This window comes from Martes martes (assembly GCF_963455335.1).
Source record: "Martes martes genome assembly, chromosome: 3".
NCBI classification, from domain to species: domain Eukaryota; kingdom Metazoa; phylum Chordata; class Mammalia; order Carnivora; family Mustelidae; genus Martes; species Martes martes.
The window spans coordinates 141,812,569-141,831,611 of NC_137890.1; the positions used below are offsets into that span (position 1 = coordinate 141,812,569).

At 40.0% G+C, this 19,043-nt stretch overlaps 1 protein-coding gene across 3 annotated transcripts in view; it reads left to right on the forward strand.

Annotated features, from left to right (window-relative positions):
• Window positions 1-14,667: 14,667 nt before the first annotated feature.
• ACVR1C (activin A receptor type 1C) overlaps window positions 14,668-19,043 on the forward strand; it is a gene marked incomplete at both ends in the record, with an annotated part of 71,955 nt that continues 67,579 nt past the window's right edge. For all 3 annotated transcript variants that reach the window (XM_080798996.1, XM_080798997.1, XM_080798998.1), the window contains one exon: window positions 14,668-14,740. In XM_080798996.1, the coding sequence (XP_080655122.1) occupies window positions 14,668-14,740 (73 nt within the window). The remainder of the gene's footprint in view (window positions 14,741-19,043) is intronic.

Sequence of the window (19,043 nt, forward strand, 5' to 3'; positions counted from 1 at the left end):
TAATTTATCCACCAATAAAATGGGAATGGTAGCTGTCCTCTCACCAGTGTGGCAAAGAATGTATGACAGCATCAGCGCACCCCTAGCATATAGTAAATACCATAAATATCTGTTATTTATTGTGGGTATTCAAAAAGGACCTGCTTCATTTGAGGTGAGGATATGGTCTATTAAGCAATTATTTGAGCTAAGAGATTCATGGCTGCAAAATTTGCAGTAACTGTTAAGAACAGAAATTGGGATACTAAAATAAAGATAACCATAGCAATGGCATGAGCTGGAGACGGCTTTTATTTGAGCCACATAATGTATAAACACATCAGCAAGTCAAAGGTTTCAGAAAACAAAACTCACTGACCCTAGAACCACATGCTTCATCTTTAACCCTAATTTTGCAAGGCTTTTGGAAGTGTTCCAAATCTTAAAGCTTTAAAATGTTCATTCCAATACAGTACATTCTCGGTTGTATGGAAGGAGACTCTTTCAAGCATTCAAAATAGTTCTGAATTGGGAAAAAAATAAAACAAGCCGTGTTGTATGCCTAGCAACAACAACAACAAAAGAATCTTTGAGCATGATGCAATGAACTGCAGAGAAGAGTTGAGATTTCTAGATTTACCCTGATTTGTTGTTTGGTCAACAGAAACGGTATTCTTATTACAAATGCTAGCTTTTAAAAGGACAAAATAGGAAGTCTGGGTTAGGAAAGAAAATAAAGAAAAGGGCAGTAAAGGCACAAGGTGTAATTACTCAGGGAATGGGAGAAAGTTGTTCTGAGCAGGAGAAGCAGTGACGATTGTTGGCAATTTTGGAGAGATTTTAAAGTAATTTTGTACCGCTCAGTAACTTACCTGGGAGGTTTTCTGTCATTTCTTATGTTAATGCATCCTTGACATATCCAAGGGGCTGTGGGGTGGGCTAGGCATACTCAGGTCAATGACAGAGTGTCCAGAAATAGAATCAGATCAATAAAGGAGCTTAGTGACAGTTAGTGAGCCATGAGGCCACTATTATTTTTTAGAGAAACAGCTTATAAGATAAATATATGCTCAGAGCTCATGAGTGTCCTGTTGAAATGGAGACTGGGGAAGAGTGATTGTGAGTCAGTATCTTCATAAAGAACCGAGCCAACTCATGTTTGCCTTTTTGCAGTAGTCTCCACATTTTTCATTCATGGACCTTATTGAAAATCTGAAAAATGATTCTATATACCCTTCCTAAGAAATAGTTTTCATTTACATATAAGCATAGTGTTTTGTAGATTGATTATCACTTCTCTAATGTTCTGGGTCTATTTTTTTTTAAGATTTATTAACTAATTTGTTTGAGAGAGAGAAAGAGAGAGAGTGTATGAGCAGGGAAGAGTCAGAGGGAGAGGAAAAGGAGCAGACTCCCCCGCTTAGTCCTAATGGGGACTCCATCTCATGACCCTGAGATCATGACCTGAGTCAAAATCAAGAGTCAGATGCTCAACTGACTAAGCCATCCAGGTACCCATCTGACATTCTTGGTCTTATGGGGAAATGGGAACAGTGTAACTAAAAATGATAGCTTCAATTGATTGATTAAATTGATTGATTAAACTAATGATAACTAATAGCTACTATTAGTTAAGTCCTTACTATGTTAGAGACATTATGCTAAGCCCTCTATATGCATTATCTCATTTAATCCTTACCTTGACCCTATGAAATAAAATATATTATCAGCCTCATTTTATAGATGGGAAAATGGAGGCATAGGGAAGTTACACAGCTTTCTCAAAGCTCTCCAGCCAGAAGGGGCAGAACCTGGAATTAAACTGAGCTCTGTTTGATCCCAGAGCATATACTCTTAAGCAGATTACCTCTAATCTCATACTACCTCTAATTGTTTATGTAATTTTTTTCAGGTACTTAAGATCCTGTACTACAACCTAGGTTTGGAAAGATTAGTGAATCTTTTGAATTTACGTGCTACTGTGTTTGTGTGTGTGCACACACACGTGTGTGCAATATTTGTTTTGCTGGAGATCCATAGTTTTAATCAGATTCCCTTAGGATAGCTTGTCTAAGCAGTTAAGAGTCAGTCATCCAGCTATGCTAGAGTTTAGCTATGGATTAAGTTAGGCCATCCCAGAGCCACCTATTTGGGGCACATGGGTCATCTCCCCTCTACTTTCTCATTTCACAGAATTGCAGCTATGGGTTTGGTTTTGGAATTAGGTCCTAATCTTGAATTGAAGCATACTACTAGAAATAGTGGTACAAAATCTACTATTGCATTTTATTCTAGAGATATGTTTGAACATATTTTTAAATATATCTTTTGGAGCCCTTTAAAGAAAACCTCAAGCAATAAATTACTTTTGGAAGAAAGAAAATATCTTTCTTGTGTATAATAAAGAATGTAATGACATATCCCTTTATTCAAAAGCCGAAATTTCAGACTCAAATCTGCAATCCAACCTTAGTACTTGTGCAGGGGTCTTTGGCTTATACATTTGCATTTTACCTTTTTCCTCAGTAATAACCTTTGGCTCCAATTTGTATTTTTCCATGTTTTGAATATATATATTTCATATGTTATTGTAAGGCATCTCAAATTCTTCATGGGACACAGAAAAATGTAAATTAAAAATTTAACTTTTGTTACTTCTGCCTTTTCTATTACTCTATGCCTAAGAAGAGGCAGAGCTTTGAAATCTTGCAGAAATTTGTTCTTTAATACCTTAACCTTCACAGACATATGAAAATGATCCTCACTTAGGAAAACATAGCAGATTAAAATAATACCAAGACCTTCAATGGCAAACACTTTTGTACTGATAAACCTAGTAGAGGATTAGATCTTTTTTCCCTCCTCCCCTACAAATACTTCTCTCAAACAAAAAAGAAGAATTTCATCCATGATTGAATTTTCTAAGAAGTAGCTCTATTGTATGTATTTTGCATTGTGAATCAAGTGAAGACCAAATGCTTTAAACCCTAGATTCAAAGGGGGCAAAGCTCGCTTTCAGTTGTGTACACTTGAGTACACAAATGTGAAGTCTATCCCAGTCAAAAGATCAACACACCTACACAGGAATTGGCCAATATAGTGGTATCTATGCACAGAGTCAACATTTTTCTCAGGGAAAAATTTTGGATTTTCTTAAGTAGTTACAGCAATTGGTTGAGAGTCCATACCTTGGTGCCATAGAGCATAGCTCTTGAAAACACTTTAAGTCAGGATGAACCAATTGAACTTTGCTGGGAGTCTATAAAAAATCAGGAAAAAAACTCAAGACACTTTCACTGGATGTCTCATTTAAAAACACATATCCAGAAAATCTTATCCACAGCCTTCGTTTTAATTACCTCTTGCATACCAGGAAAACTCTCAAAGTTTTGCTTCTAACCAAGACCAATATTCTGAATCCTAAAGCTATTTTTTCTAATTACTGCCTCCTCAGCTCCACTTTGGTGTCTCACATTCATTTCAAACTCAAAGTCCTTAGTGGAATTCATACATATCCAACCTGAATCTTCACAGTGTTCCCTTTTTTAGTGAATGGAATCTTTGTTCACTCAGTGCAGAGATCAGAACCTTGGGGCATGCCTAGAACATTTCTCTCTTTTCCTGCCTACTCCTTCCTCAACAAATAACCCTTCTTTCCATCTCCCCTGCCCAAGTGGGTTCTTGACAAAAATCCTTTATCACCCACATGATTGAATAATCCTCCCAACTAGTGACTGAGATTTAACTTGTGCCTAGGCACAACCCATTCTCCATACTAGTATCTGTAAGTGATATTTTAATATTTCAGCCTATGGCATTCTCTTTCTTGGAGTTTTTCAGTGACTTCCCATTACCTTAAAAATTGGGACCCAAATTCTTAATGTGGCCTAAAAGACACCCACCTGATCTAAATATTTCTTCTGACTCATCTCTAGTACTTTCCCATCTTGTCACATTGGCCTTATTCAGGTCCCTTTAAAACCACATGCCTTCTTACCTGAGTCCTTAAGATCACACTCATACACAAACAACATCTAGCTAATTTCTGTTCTACTTTCAAGCCCTGGTTGACATACTTTGTACTACAAACTTTCCTTGCTACCTCTGACAGATCAACTTTATCTTCTTGTGTTTTATAGATACACAAGGATTAGCATCTCCCATGTTGTAGGTGTTCAGTAGTACTTTTAGACAACTATGTTGATTTACTTAGACTTTTATTAACAAAAGGAGTGGCTGGACTCTAAGTCTGTTTGACTTCTGTGTCAAGAAACCATTTCCATAATGGAGTGACATAATGGTCACTCAATTTCTGAAAGAATAAGGAAAAGACAGCTATTAGCAGTAGTGCTTTGATATATACACTAAAGATGTATTAATGGTTCAGAAAACTTATGAAATGGGGGCTTTGTGGAAGTAATCTTAATCAAACCAAGATAGAAAACAGCAAGTTTTCTATCTGCTTCTATGCCATGTGTTATCAGAAACTTTGACCTCTGAGGTTTATGAAAGCATCTAAAAACATTCTTGTTCTCCATTTCAATTATCCTAAGTCCATCAGAGCTTGCTAGATGTGTCTGTGCTATAGCACGACATGTTTCAGGACCTTGAAGAGGCAGATGACAACTGGTTGTCCACTTTGCTGTCTCTATCTTATTTTCTTGGCTTGTTTTCTTAAGAGACAGCTGCAACAGGGTAACAGAACTGGCCACTCTCTTCAGGGAAACTCATCTTTGGTGTTTTTGATTTCAAACTTGACTGCCAGTCGTCCCCATAGAGTTAAATCTGGTGCTGCAGAGAATTGAGATCCTTGCTACTGTGTGTGTGTGTTGTGTGTGTGTGTGTGTGTGTGTGTGTGTATTGCACTCATGCATGTGTCTCTTTGGTGCTTTTTTGCTTTGGATTCTGATATGGTTATTCTGTGAAGTGATAAAGCCATGCCTATGTGGGTGGGAGGAGAGTGTATTTTCACTTTAAGGAGTTGGATTTTCCTGGGGTCAATGATGTGGTGAAGAGGAGGATTTGTGGAAAAAAATGACCATTGAGACCGTGGGCTTAAAAGTGCAAGAGGAAATACCTGTTGCTCTCTGGGGTCAGCCTCCATCTTGTTAAAGATGGCCCCTGCCAAATAGGCCACAGGAAAAGGAGCCTGGAACTGTAGGATGAGGGAGAAAGGCCTCTCTAGAGACAACAGGATAAAATATGAGCAAATGATATTTTGCGAATTATGTTGCCTAGTTGTATGGTTTTGTTTTTATCTGGTTTGTTTCCCTTTTTATTATATCTGAGCTTTAAGTGGAATTTATTTACATGTTCCATTCCTGTCAACTCTAGTACTAGAAATTTAGAGAACAGTTGTGTTCCACATTTGAGTCAGAGTATTATAGGTGAACATTTTCTTCTGCTTGACTACCTCATGTCCTCACTCGCTGGGACCATGTAGGGGTGTCAGAATTATTAGCTGTCTAGGGCGCCTGGGTGGCTCAGTGTGTTAAGCCTCTGCCTTCAGCTCAGGTCATGATCTCAGGGTCCTGGGATCGAGCCCCACATCGGGCTCTCTGGTCGGCGGGGAGCCTGGTTCCCCCTCTTTCTCTGCCTGCCTCTGCCTACTTGTGATCTCTCTCTGTCAAATAAATAAATAAAAATATTAAAAAAAAAAAAAACTCTTAGCTGTCTATCCATCTACCTGTTCCCCACCTGACAATATTCTCTCCATCAGACTTAATTTATTGAGTACGATTCTGGTCTCCTTAGAGGAATATCTTTAGACTCTTCTTTACAGTAACATTTCAAGTTGCTCCATAGCCCTCAGATTTCTCCTGAATCAGGTTGCCGTTCTTTGAAAGTTGTTGAAGAAAAATACAAGTACTCAGCTATAGTAGTAGCCTGACAGAATTTTGTTCATTCTGAATTATAATGTATTGACCAACAAACATATGATTTCATAACATTTCTTGATTGAATGAGAGGAATGGGTCAAAAATAGGATCCTTTTGTACAGGGAAGAAGGAAATAAGGGAAGCTAGAAATATCAATGGCAAGCTGGGGTTACTTTGTCTTTTTTCTTGGAGTGAGGCATATTTACTTTCAACTAGATCTAGATAACAGGCTGTGTTCTGAGTCCTTTTGCTCTACGGGGAATGTGATAAGCTATGAGCCAACCTGGTTTTGAGTGATGGGCCAAGTACTGGGTGAGTTTTTCCCCAACCACAGCAGTGTTTCTTAGGAAGAATCCAACTCCCAGAGAATGCATAATAAATAGAAGTTTGAGTACATTTTACATTTCTACGTGACCAGAGGAGAGAACTACCGAGAAAATAATGTACCCCACCATCCCAAATGTCATAGTTTGCTGTATAGTTAAAGGTCTTGATGTAAGAGTCATCTTAAAAGAAATAGGTGTGTTGATAATGGCTTATGAATTTCTAAGAGCAGAGACACATTTAGGGGACCTTACCACAAGACAAATACCCCACTTTGGCAACAGAATGGTAAAAGCTATTGGGTCACATAGAAAATCTAACAGGAAACAGTTTGGATCCAAACACTATAAAACCTGTTGGGTTTTATTGAGATGGCCCACCATCCTTCTCCTCAGGCTCATACCTGCGCCTCTGCAGCTTCAGACAGCAGTGCTTTCCATCCTTGTTCTCTTCAGTTTTTTATTTTTATTTTTATTTTCTATTAGGTTCTAGAAGAAGCCCTGATTTCTGAGTTTAGGGATAAGTGGCTTAGTCCAAGGGAATAGACAGTGATTCTTTTTGGGGTGTGTGTGTGGCTTTTGTCATTTACAATCCTTTTTAAATTTTTTTACATTTTATGTTTTACATTTTGTTTTGAAAAGCATGGAGAACCAAGCCCCTGCCAGACAAAGAAACAGGAAAATAGGAACAAGAATAAATACATGGTCCCTTTAATTTGGAAACAGGTCACTCATGCCAACCAATATTTGTACATAAACTTCATTTACCATCAAAACAGCAATGGTAGAAAAAGATTCAGTATTTTTCAAAGAATTTTAGCAACGATGTAACTTGCAATTTTTAGAACTACATTTAAGTATTCTACTCTTTTCTTTCTAACACAAGTGATTAAAAATCTGTTCCTTGTGTTTGTCCAACTTTTTTGGAAATCAAAAAGACTCCACATGATCTTATCTCATTATCAACAGTTCTATGCAGGGGAAAATATTATCCCTATTTTGTGATGATATTATTACCACTTTATATTTACCTAGTAGTCTAAATAAACCTTGGAGGTACTTTTCCCATTTTATAGAAGAGTATAAAATGTGGTAAAGCTGTCGCTACATAAAGCTTACAGGAAAAACCTCAATTTCTGACTGTAACTTTGGAAAGCTTAGGTAACTAGCCTAAATTCTGGAAAACTGGGACTAGAACCCTGGATTTCAGAATTCCAGCTTGTCATTCCTTTCGGACCACCAGCACCTTCCAGTATTATTCCAGTTTTGGGGGAATTCCTGACTTTATGAATCATTACTCCTCTATAAAAGCCTGATGCTTGGGTCCCAAACCTCATTTGAAACTCCAGTTAGGGTGAAGAAAACTGGCTAGTGTCCAGATGTAGCAGTTGGAAATACTTTAGCTGAATCATGCATTGTCCAGCCTCAGGGTATTAATGGTGCAAGATGTACTGTCTGTGCTTCGTGAAGGAAGGGGGGCAGAGCATCTCTGAGGCCAGGTCTGTGGCGGGATGGGCATGTTGTCCCTGGCCCTGTAATTTCCAAGCCTCTTCCTTTCTTTTCTTTTCCTTTCCTTTCCTCTTCTTCTCTTTTGTCTTTTTCCTTCCTTCCTTCCTTCTTTCCTTCCTTTCTCCTTCCCTCCTTCCCTTCCTTCCTCTTTCTCTCTTTCTTTCTTTCCTTTTCTTGAGATTTTGTGTATTTATTTGAGAGAGAGAGAGAAAAAAAAAAACACAAGTAGTGGGGCAGGAGGTAGAGGCAGAGAGAGAAGCCAGAAGACTTCCTGCTTATCAGGGAAACGATCACAGGGCTCAAACTCCAGGACCTGGAGATCATGACCTGAGCCAAATGCAGACCCTTAACGGACTGAGCCACCCATATGCTCCTACATGGACTTCTCTAGAGAAGGTATCAGCTATTTAATATTCTTTAATAAGCTTAATTCCTGCTTAAACTTATTAAGATAGGTTTCTTTGTTTGCAACTAAAAGCTTTGACCAGTATGTAGCTCAAGTTTCTTTTGTTGGGATGACTTAGACCACAAGCCAGATAGTCTTTAGTGAGCACTCTTTTGTCCTTTTTAATGTTTACTCGTTTTCAGCTTTGGCATTCATTCTCATTATCTGTACTTTACCCAAATCACTGTCTCTGGTTTGGCAATGTGAATATAAAGGGAGCAAATCTTTCATTATAAAAATGCTGCTGTTGTTCAACTAACTCATTTATTCAACAAACATTGTGTCAGTGTGAGGGGAACAGAGGGGAAGATGGACATACTCTTGGAAAAGCAGGTTTGGGACAATACAGTTGAGGATCTTAAATGTCATTTATTCATTCAACAAGTATTTATTGAGTACTTATTATGAGCTAAGCTGATTTTGAATGCCAGTGTTAGAATTTCTGCTGTTAGAAATGGCAACGTGTCTTAGCTTTCAGTGCTATGATCACATCTGTGCTATAAAAAGATTCCTCTGGCTGAAGGGTAGAGGGAATAGATTGGAGAAGAGTGAACCTCAAGGAAGGGAGATCAGTTAGAAGGCTTTTTGACATTTCAAGTAAAAGAAGATGGTTGATCTGAGGTAGGGTGGTGGCAGTGAAGTGGGAAGAAGAAAAAAAAAAAAAAGAGAGATATTTAAAAGAGTTAGAATCCATAGAAACTACTGATTAATTTGATGTGAGGGAGGAGAGAAAGAGGGGAGATAAGGGAAAAAACCAAGGTATCTGACTTGAGTGGTGACAATTACCAAGATAAGTAAGACAGGAAGAGTAGGTTTGGGAGCAGGTTCTGTTTTACACATGTCAGTTTTGACCACCTTTGCAGTATATAGGTAGAGATGACAGTAGCATATACAGATCCGGAGTTCTTGGGCAAGGTCAAGGCTAGAGACAAGGATTTGGGAGTCTTGAGCACAAAAAACCAGAAATAAACATTGAGGTCATGGGAAAGAATTAGATCACCAAGGGCGAGTGTAGAGAAATGAGCTAGTCCAGTAGGTCTCAGGGTACGGTTCAGGGAGACCTGTGGGTGTTCAAGACCATTCTGGAGGGTCTACAAGGTAAAAATTTTGTCTATAAGTCATGCTAAGATGTAATTTGTCTTTTCTAGTATCATTCTGACACAAAGATACAATGGAATTTTCCAGAAGCCACAAGATATGTATGATGTTATTGGTTTGGAGGCTAATAGAATGTGTGTTTGTATATGCCTGTGTTTTAAAATTTTCTCAATTTAAATTTATAATATGATAAATGTTGATAGTTATAGCCCACTTAAACACAAGCTCTCTGGGGTCCTCAGAATTTTTGAAGTGTAAAGGGATCATGATAATCAAAATGTCTGAGAACCAGTAGGCTAGAGAATTTCGCCTTGATTCTGTATGCAAGGGTGATCACTAAAGCTTTGAGGGCAGGGGAAAACATAATCAGAGTCATGTTAATAACAAGTTATTCTGATGGCAGTCTTGAGGAAACATTTTGATGGGGATAGCATGAAGTCATGGAGGTGATTTAGTTGGTAATTACAACTCAGGTAATGAAGATGTTAGGGGCTTGAATTTCAGAAATAACAGTGTGAATGACAAGGACAACACAAAAGGAAAATAAATGTGATTTTATTATTGATTGAATGTGGGTCATGACTGAAAAGATGAAATGAGTAAAAGATAGCTGGTGTTGTAACTACGTGTCTGGAAGAAAGGTCTTGTTTCTCCTACCATTTTAAGTACAGGAAAACTGACAGTTCCTTGACATCTCATGAAGATTCTTGAGGTAAACACTGTCTAATAAAACTAGGATGGAAGCCATACACATAATTCTAGATTTCCTACTAGCATTTACAGGCAAAAGGGGTGAAATTAATTTTAACAATATATTTCATTTAACCCAATATACAAAATACTATCATGTCAACATGTAATTAACTTTAAAAATTATTGAGACTTTTGGGGGTATTAAGTCTTTGAAGTCTTGTGTATATCTCACACTCACAGTACCTATGAGATCAGACTAGTCATATTTCACGTACTCAAGAGCCACAAGTGGTTAGTGGCTGCTGCCCTCAACAGAGCAGCTTTAGACTACTCTTTTGCTTGAGTCAAGGTCATTGGAATGCCAGTGTTGATTTGGCTGGGATTGAAATAACTGTGTTTTTTTTGTTTGTTTGTTTTTGTTTTTGTTTTTAGTTATTTACTCAGGAAGGGATGGATTGGTACTGAGTCCTAGAACTCTCTCACCTCCTTGTCACCTCACTCTGGTAGAGTATAATTAGAGGCCCTTTCTAAGGAAACGCTCCAGGTAGTAGTGGTCTGCTTACTTGGAACTGAATCTTTGACCTGCATTTTGCAGAGCCTGTACTGAATGCAGCTAATAAGCCCAGCACACTGACATTAATCAGTAGAAGGGAAAACTGAGACAAAGTTTGAGTTATTTGGAAAGACCATATTAATAGTGTTAGGGATATTAATAGTAATAGGGGTATGAAAAATCAGGGAAGGGATGCAGCCATTTTGGAAGGTGGTGAAAAGAGATAATGTAAGTACTTAAAGACTTGAAGCTTTTAGCAGTGGCAGTGGAAGAAAGAAACTGTTTGATGCCCCCACTATCATATCCATGGAGATGCCATTATTTTTCTTCTTTATGAGACTTGAACTGTCCTTGAGGTAGATGGATTAAAGGTACATACTATAGGACCTTAATAAAGGTCCTAAAACACATGACTATTTTCATGGAATGGAATGACCAATCAAAAAGAGAAGGAGGAGAATAGACGTGAACCCGGGTTCCTCAATAGGAAGATTTCTGGGATTACAAGATGAGAGGAGTAGAAATGAGTTTATCATAGGCTCCTTTAGGGAGAATATGAGTTTAGGGAAGGAAAAATGCAGTAAAATGAGAACAGACTAGACCTTGATAGTATATAGCAAATTATTGTAGTATGCCTCCTCACCATATGCTCATTCCATGATAAGTTCATGTTCCAAGATGAAATGAAAAATTAAGATGCATGGCATGGGAGATTCTAGAAAGGATAACAAAAAAAGAAAAATGTATGATAAAAAAAAAATCCCAAACAACCATAACCAACAAGTAGTCATTTTCAAAGTTCAATTATTATACACATTTGTTTGCATTATTAATTCAGAAAGTTAGTTTGCAAATGTGTCGGGTCATTCCAATTTAAACTTCCTATACTGTTTTTCTTGGTTATGTAAGATTCATTCAACCAAAGTCTATTTCACTGGTGGGTTATGAACTCCTTGATTATTGCTGTTGTTTTCTTTTGATTATGAGGATCCAGGAGTCATGATGTAATGTTGCTATGGTAATGAACATGTACAAATAGATGATTAAGGGTGGAGGGGGGAGGTTAAGTCCTGAGAAACACATTTGCATATAAATTCTTTCCAGTGAATAAAAAAAAAAGTCACACATGAATTTTTTCTGTTACGTACAAAAAATGTAAAAGATGTGTCATATCTTCAACAGTGCATTGTGTTGCTTATATTAAATGACAGGAGTCACTCAATATTCTCCAAAGAGTATTTTCTTAATAATAGTTCACACAAAAAGGTATTGGATTAAGACTGGATTAATTTCTATAGGGATGTGTGTGTGTGTGTGTGTGTGTGTGTGCGAATAAAATATACTCTTTTAAATAAAAATTGGGACACATTATGGGGATTAAATTCTTTTCTTGGTTGCCACGAAGGTGGTGTTAAGAACACAAGCATATCAGAAATATTTATAATTATCTAAGAAAATACTTTGCCAGCTATTGGGCTTCAGTACATTTAGAATGACTAACTCCTTACTTCAAAGCCTCTATAGTATTGGTGTTGGAAGAACATGCACAAGAGCACAGAGGGAAATGGTGTTTGAAGATGAAGTTAAAAATACTTCTACAAATTATGTACTTAGCTTTTGACATACTAACCTTTTTGTGTGTGTGTGTGTGTCACAGAACTTTGTGCCAAAATTCAAAAGATCCTGATTCCTTTATTGGCTGGCCATATGTTGACTGGCAAGGCACACAGAAACTCTATTTTTTTTTTTTTTTTTTTTTTTAGTACTCTGCCTAAGACCTTGCCATTTGATGAGGATTCATTAGACCAGCACTGCCCAATAAACACATAATACAAGCCATATGTATTTTAAAATTTTTAGTAGGCATGTTAAAAAGTAAAAAGAAATAGGTAAAATTAACTTTAGTAATATATTTAGCCCAGTACTTTCAAAATATTATCATTTCAACATAAACAATATAGAAGTTATTAATGATATATTTTACCTTCTATTTTCATATTAAGTCTTTGAGATCCAGCATGTATTTGATACTTAGAGAATGTGTCAGTTTGGATTAGACACATTTCAAGTGCTCACTACCTACACGTGGCTAGTGGTACCATAGCATGTGGCCAGTGGAAACTGTAGTGGACAGGGCAGCATTAGACGCGGAAGACAGTGTTGGGTTTGTTTAGAATATTAAAGTTATTCAATATTAGACTTCTTGGGTAATAACCTTGCTTTTTTTCTTTTTTTTAAGAAGATAAGAGATTCCTGACATGCAGGGATGTTGCTTACTGTATTCAAGAGACAAAATAAATATTGAAAGTAAATACCTGACATTAGTATAATGCCTGATGGCTTAACAGTGCTTTCACAGTCACTCCTCTTTTAAATCCCAGTCATGGTTTCGAGAAATAGGGAGGGATGAAGTTCCATTTACTTTTGAGGAAGCAGGCACAGACACTAAATCCTGCTCTTTCAGCTCCAAATCTCATGATCCAATGGCAGATCACAATCTAGGGTTCAGTTACCAAATAATGAGCCAGCCAAGTCAGCCAAAATATAATGTGTCCTAGCATTTTCTTGTCTTTTTTTTTTTTTTTTTTTAAGCATCTGTTTTGTGGGTGTCTGGAAGGGCTCAGTCTTGTCCCACATCTCCACTTTTTTTTTTTTTTTTTTTTTTTGCTTGGATCCAGAATAAAATTAGAACAAAGTCTTTTTACCCTTAGGAATGTTTTGATTCATCCAAGGTGGTGATGGTGGGGGTGAGATCCTGAGGACTGTCACCAAATCCAACAAACATCCCACCCCCACTACTGTGATCTTTTGGTGGTGAAATCAATTATATACATTATTTCACCAGAGGACTTTCATAAACCTCAGAAAGAACACTCTATTTAGAGCTGAGGGGGTGAGGAAACAAGTAATACCTCTTACTCTCAAGCAATTAATATATATGACAATCGATTTTCAAGGAGCCCCCTAACAGTGGCAATAATACCAATATCGGCTTTTGGGCTTTGTGTGTGGTTCGGGTTAAAATAATCCCATTCACTTTAACGTATAGGCTACATATATGAATTAAATTTGGGCTGATTTCTGTTAATTGGTAATTATGCCCTTAAATTTTCAATCACAACCCGCATGGGAAGCTCGCCCGTTTGATGAGGGGGCTCCAGGAATTAAATTCAAACAAGTTTCCAACACATTATTTTAAATGACTGACTCTTCACCTTGCCTTAATCCTTGTGTACGATTCCCCTCTTCCGGCCCCTATTTTCATTGCTGAAATTGTTGCAAGATATCTTCCATAGCGCATAGGACGACGGGTCTTTTGCCTCCAAATGTGTCAGATAACCACATGGCCTGGCGCTGGTGGTCCATCTTTGGTCGCCATTCTTGGGGGGATGGGGGTGGTCACCGGAATGCATAGAGTAAGAAAGTTTATTAAGCCCAAACTATGGGTAGCCAAGGCAGTCGGGGAATTGGTTATTTCCAGGGCTGAACAGAGAGGGCGCCCTTCTACAGACGCGCGCACAGCCAGGACATGGTGGTGGGACGAGCCCCGCGGGAACACCTGAGGGTGTCTCAAGGCTCAGTCTACTTAGAAAACCTTTAGCCCACGGGACTACAAACCAATGTCAAGAGATCTGGACGAGTGGCTCTTCTGTAGGAGGCTGTAGAGCGACCACCAGGAAGCAACTGCGGCAGGGTTTAAGTTTTCCTAAAGCCTCGGTGGGGCTCTCCCTCGCGTCCTGACCCTTTTCCCAGCTTTCGGGTTCTGTGGGTTCCGCGCTACCCAATCCCCTCTCTTGCCCCCAGCTCTGGGCGGTCTCACTGCCCGGCCTTTGGGCTCCCTTTGCCCGCCTGGCCGGCGACGCCAGGCCCCGGGAGGCTGGGAGAGGGCGCAGGGGGCGGAGGCGCGGCGGGGGCGGGCTCTGTCCCCCCCCCCCCCCCCACCTTTCAGCGGGCTGCCGAGGCCGGTGGCAGGAGCGCCGCGCACCGCCAGCCGCGGGGGGCAAGGGATGGGGGAGGCACAAGAAGGGGGCGCCCGCATGGATTAGAGCCAACCGCGCTCTTCAAAAAGGTGACGGGGCTGTGCTTCCATCCCGCCGGCGCCCCGGGAACTTCAAAGCGGCCCGGGCTGCTCGGACCGCCTAGCTCCGCTCTGGGACCTCGCAGCCCCGGCGCGGCCGCCTGGTGGCCATGACCCGAGCGCAGTGCGCGACGCTTCGCCAGGCTTTCCTGTTGCTCGCCACCGCCGCCGCGCTCTCGACAGGTACGACGGGCGCTCCTTCTCCAGCGCAAGCGAGGGTGGGAGTCGGGGGAGGTCTGCGGGTGGGCACGCGGGTGGGGTAGAAGGTGCTGCGAGTACACTGACTTTCCACTGGGCGGAGTGGGAAGCGCCAGTTGGATCGAGAGGGCGCGGGATAGGGCGCAGCGTGGGCACCTGACGTCTGGTAGCCATAGGATTAGACAGGTGTGTTGGAGACGAAGCCACCAGGAGGAGCGAAAAAGCGACAGGGACGTGGGGGTAGTAGGGGTGAGGTGGGTGACAAATTTGGGGGCAGTTTGCAGCGGAGGGTGTGCGCTGGGCTGGGGAGTTGAGTGGCACCAGGAGTTCACTCTGCAGGGGCTTCGGGCACGCTCTGTACTGGGCTCGGGAGAGCTGAGCAAAGATTGTGGCGTGGTGGTGGTGGAAGGGTGGGGAATGGTGGTGGCGATTCGGTCTGAGTTTTAGGAGGCAAGGGATCTCTCAGAAGCCGCTGGTGCCAAGCTCTGTAGGCGGGAGAGGGAGCTTAGATCTGCGTGGTTTGCAACGCACGTTGCTTTCGAGGTACGATCTTTACCAAGAGTTGCAGGAGAAAAAATTCTGGCAAGCGCCCCAGCGTTTTTAACAGGTCTGTGCCTTGATAGGCTAAATAGAGCCCTCGGCCCAAGCTGGAAACCAAACATTTCTTATAACGTTTACTAGAAACTGGGGCAAATGCATCTTCGGTAAAATCATAGTGTGCTATGATGAAAAACCCTTTAGCTCTAAAACTGTTTTCGTTATAACATTATCTTAGGCTATGGAGAACAGCGGCAGATTCCTTGCTAACTCGTTCTTTAAACATTTCAATCAGACATTTAAGACATTTGCACACAAAAACCTGGTGTTTTTCCATAGAGCTGTACTTTGTCCGAAGCTGATTTTTATGCATTTTTGTTTTCCCAGATGACAATCTGTTTGACATTAATAGCTATACTCCAGGGTGGGTAGTTTTCCTTTTAGTGACATGTGCAGGGGAATGTTTTGAATAGTATGATTTCTGTCAAGTGCAGATTTCATGTTTCAGATGGCCTGAGAGAATCACTTAATACAATATTCAAATGAAAATTGATTATTGGAAGTGATTAATACAATATGAGGATTAAGGCATTTTAGTTATCTTTGGGAAAGCACAGGCTTTTAGGAAAGCTATTACTCAGAGACTGTCCAGAGAATGATGGGATAAAGTGAAATATTTGCTTTCAGTTAGTAAATTCATCAGTGGGAAGAAAACTGACAATGGGAAAGTCTTTATGAGAAATGAGCAGAAACTCCACTAACTTGGAACACTCAAAGTACTCTTGATGAATTTAACAGAATTAAAAAAAGAAGAAGAAGAATTAAATAGCCTTCTAGGTATCACAGTTTTGATGAGGCATCTGTAAAATTACCTCCACAGATTGTACAACACTTTTTATTTTAGGGAGCTAATAAATTTGCCACAGACATTTAAAAAATATACTCAATTATTTTTTTATCTAACATGTATTTTGTTATATGTCAGAATCTTCAGAAAATTTTAGAGACCCTGGGCATAGCAGTATTGATAAACATGCAAGGCTATGTTCTTTAAAAGGCATGGAAACTTTTGACATTGAAATGTATGAAAAATAAAAAAAAACAGACCATCCATTCAAATTTTATTTTTCCCTCAAAATATGAAGGCCAAGAAAAATGACCGATATGGAGATAATGTGTCAGTATAGTAAAGAAGTACTTACCAAAATTAAACTTTTACAATAAACTTTTCTATGTCAAATGCAATCATTTTCAAATCTCTTGTAAGAATTTAATCTCTCTTTGTGTCCCGCAGAAACAATGTCTATTGCTGTCTACTTTCTTGAATTTTACTTTTATACCTATCTTTGATTATTTGGCAGAGGTGGTCAAAGTAGTTTTTATTAAACTTCATCTTTTAAATTGTTTTTCTCATGTGGTTATCTGTATCATTTTTTTATCTAGTTACTTTTATAAATTACATAGTTCATCATAATGGTCAATTTTGAAAATGTAGAAGTCGTTGCTGACACTATAACATGGCTGGGTGGCAGAAAGCACCACCTTCCAATCTGACTCCGCTGAGCACCAGGCCTACGACTTTAAATACCTGAAGATATCGATAAACCAATAAACTCTTTCTGCTTGGCTGTTATTCCCCAGCATCTCTGTCACCTAAAGCATGCCTTGCATTAGCAGTAGCGTAGAAACCATTGCTCCTTGTTGAGACTCTCAGAGGGTAACCATTGAGAAAATGAGAAAATATTTATTGGGCTGGGCTGGCTAAAAAATTAGGCTGCTCTGAGTTACACTAATTATCTAGTATCTGGGTTCCTTGTTATTTGGTAAGAAAGACCTGAGATGATCTCACATTTATCAGGTATACTAAACAAAAAGTTGGCACAAAATATCCTAGAGTTCTAGAGTTTGAACCTGTGATTGGGATATTATATGGATTTACACATTGTGCATTCTCTACTAATTTTATGAAACTCCTTGGTCTTCTGGTTGGGAATGGATTATTAAGAGTCTGGAAAGCTACAATAAATAAATAAGTAAGTAAGTAAAAGTTCAGGGGCTACCTAGTTGGGTTAGTCAGTTAAGTGTCTGCCTTCAGCTCAGGTTGTAATTCCAGGACCCTGGGATTCAGGCCCCCCTCTCCCCTCCCCTGCCCAGGGCTGGGCTCGCTGCTGAGTGGATAGCCTGCTTCTCCCTCTCCCTCTGCAGTTCTCCCTGCTTGTGATCTCTCTCAAATAAATAAATAAAATCTTTTAAAAACTAATAAAATAAAGAGACTGGAAAGCTAGATGCAGTTGCTCCAAGAGTGAGAAGATAACTTTTCATTTAATAAACAGGGTAGGGGTTTCAGATAGGGAGATGTTTCCACTGTCCATTTTAAGGTATGCTGGAAGTAAAAGTGAAAGTCTTGGACTGGTTGAGAGTACAAATGCAGAAGACTTTGCCACCTTTTCCCTTCTTTAAGCAGGGTCATTTATTGGTTGGTTGACACACATGTGACAAGACACAGATGGTTCTAAGGAAGAGACTTCTCTGGCCCAGGAGAAACTGTGCAGAAGTCCTTGGCGGCATATTTCTTCATTAACTGTGTAGTACCTCAACTTGTTATCTAGCCTCAAGTTTACAGAAGTATCGAGTAGAGTTCCTCAAATAAATGTAAGTGTAAGAGAGGAATGGGGATGATTCCAAATTTTTGATTCGAGCAGTGGAGGAGAAGTACCGCGATGTGGGGTCAGGCTGACAACCGCAGGAGGAGCAGATCTGGCCCCAGTTTGGGGTGGGGATGGTGGCCCAGAGCTGTAAGTTTCGGTGTGGAGAGCTTAAAATGCCTAGTACACACCAAAGTGGAGATACCAGGTAGGCAGTTGGTTGGTTGGGGCCTGGAGTTCCGGGCACAAGTCTAGACTAACGCTAAAAAATTGAGAGTCAAAATAATTGGTGTTTGATTCCGATTTAACTGGGTGTTCTGTACTTTTACCGGGCAGTCCTACATGAAAGATAATTGCGGTGAGCTAAACTGCTCTTGTTTCCGGTATGCCCGGATCTTAGGTTAGAAAGAGAAGCACAGACCTCTTTTCTAGTCCTTTCTCTTACCACTTGTATTCTAGCTCTGCCACCGTCCCTGTATGTGTCTCGGAATGGTCACCTCCAGCACTTCCGGGCATGCGTTGCGTGGCTCTACTGTTTCGGGTGAACGGAGAGACAGCTTCTCCTAACCCTACATGGGTTCTTGACCTGAAAAGGTGGTGAGAAAGTTAGAGCTCTCTAGACTCCCTGGTCGGTGAAAGCAGGTGGTTTTGCCCAACCATTTTCTGAATGTGATTGCTATTTTCAAATGCATTTTTAGAGTATTTGCCTTTTGAATAAGCATTCCTAGGTTTCTCTTTTAGGAGAACTGCTTCCAGGCAGTAGCCAAGATGCAGTTCATTGTATTTTTCTTGGCAGTACTTGTATCTCTTATTGTAAATAAGAGACGGTTGAGGGGAGTGGAGAATGGACAGAGTCAGAGCCAGGAGGGGGTACCCTCATAGGACCTGTTCATCGGTGGCAGATTGAGATTTAAGAGCAGGTGTCTACGAGAGTGACTGCTCATCCTTTGGGGAACGGGCAGGGGTACATTAATTTCAACTATGGACTTTTTAATTCTTGCTCTTAGCTAAGTCATGGCCAGCTACCAAATGATTAGTATGGGCTTCATTTTGAGATTTGTAGAGGACGGTGGCCTTTAAATGAACAACTCTATGCATGGACCATT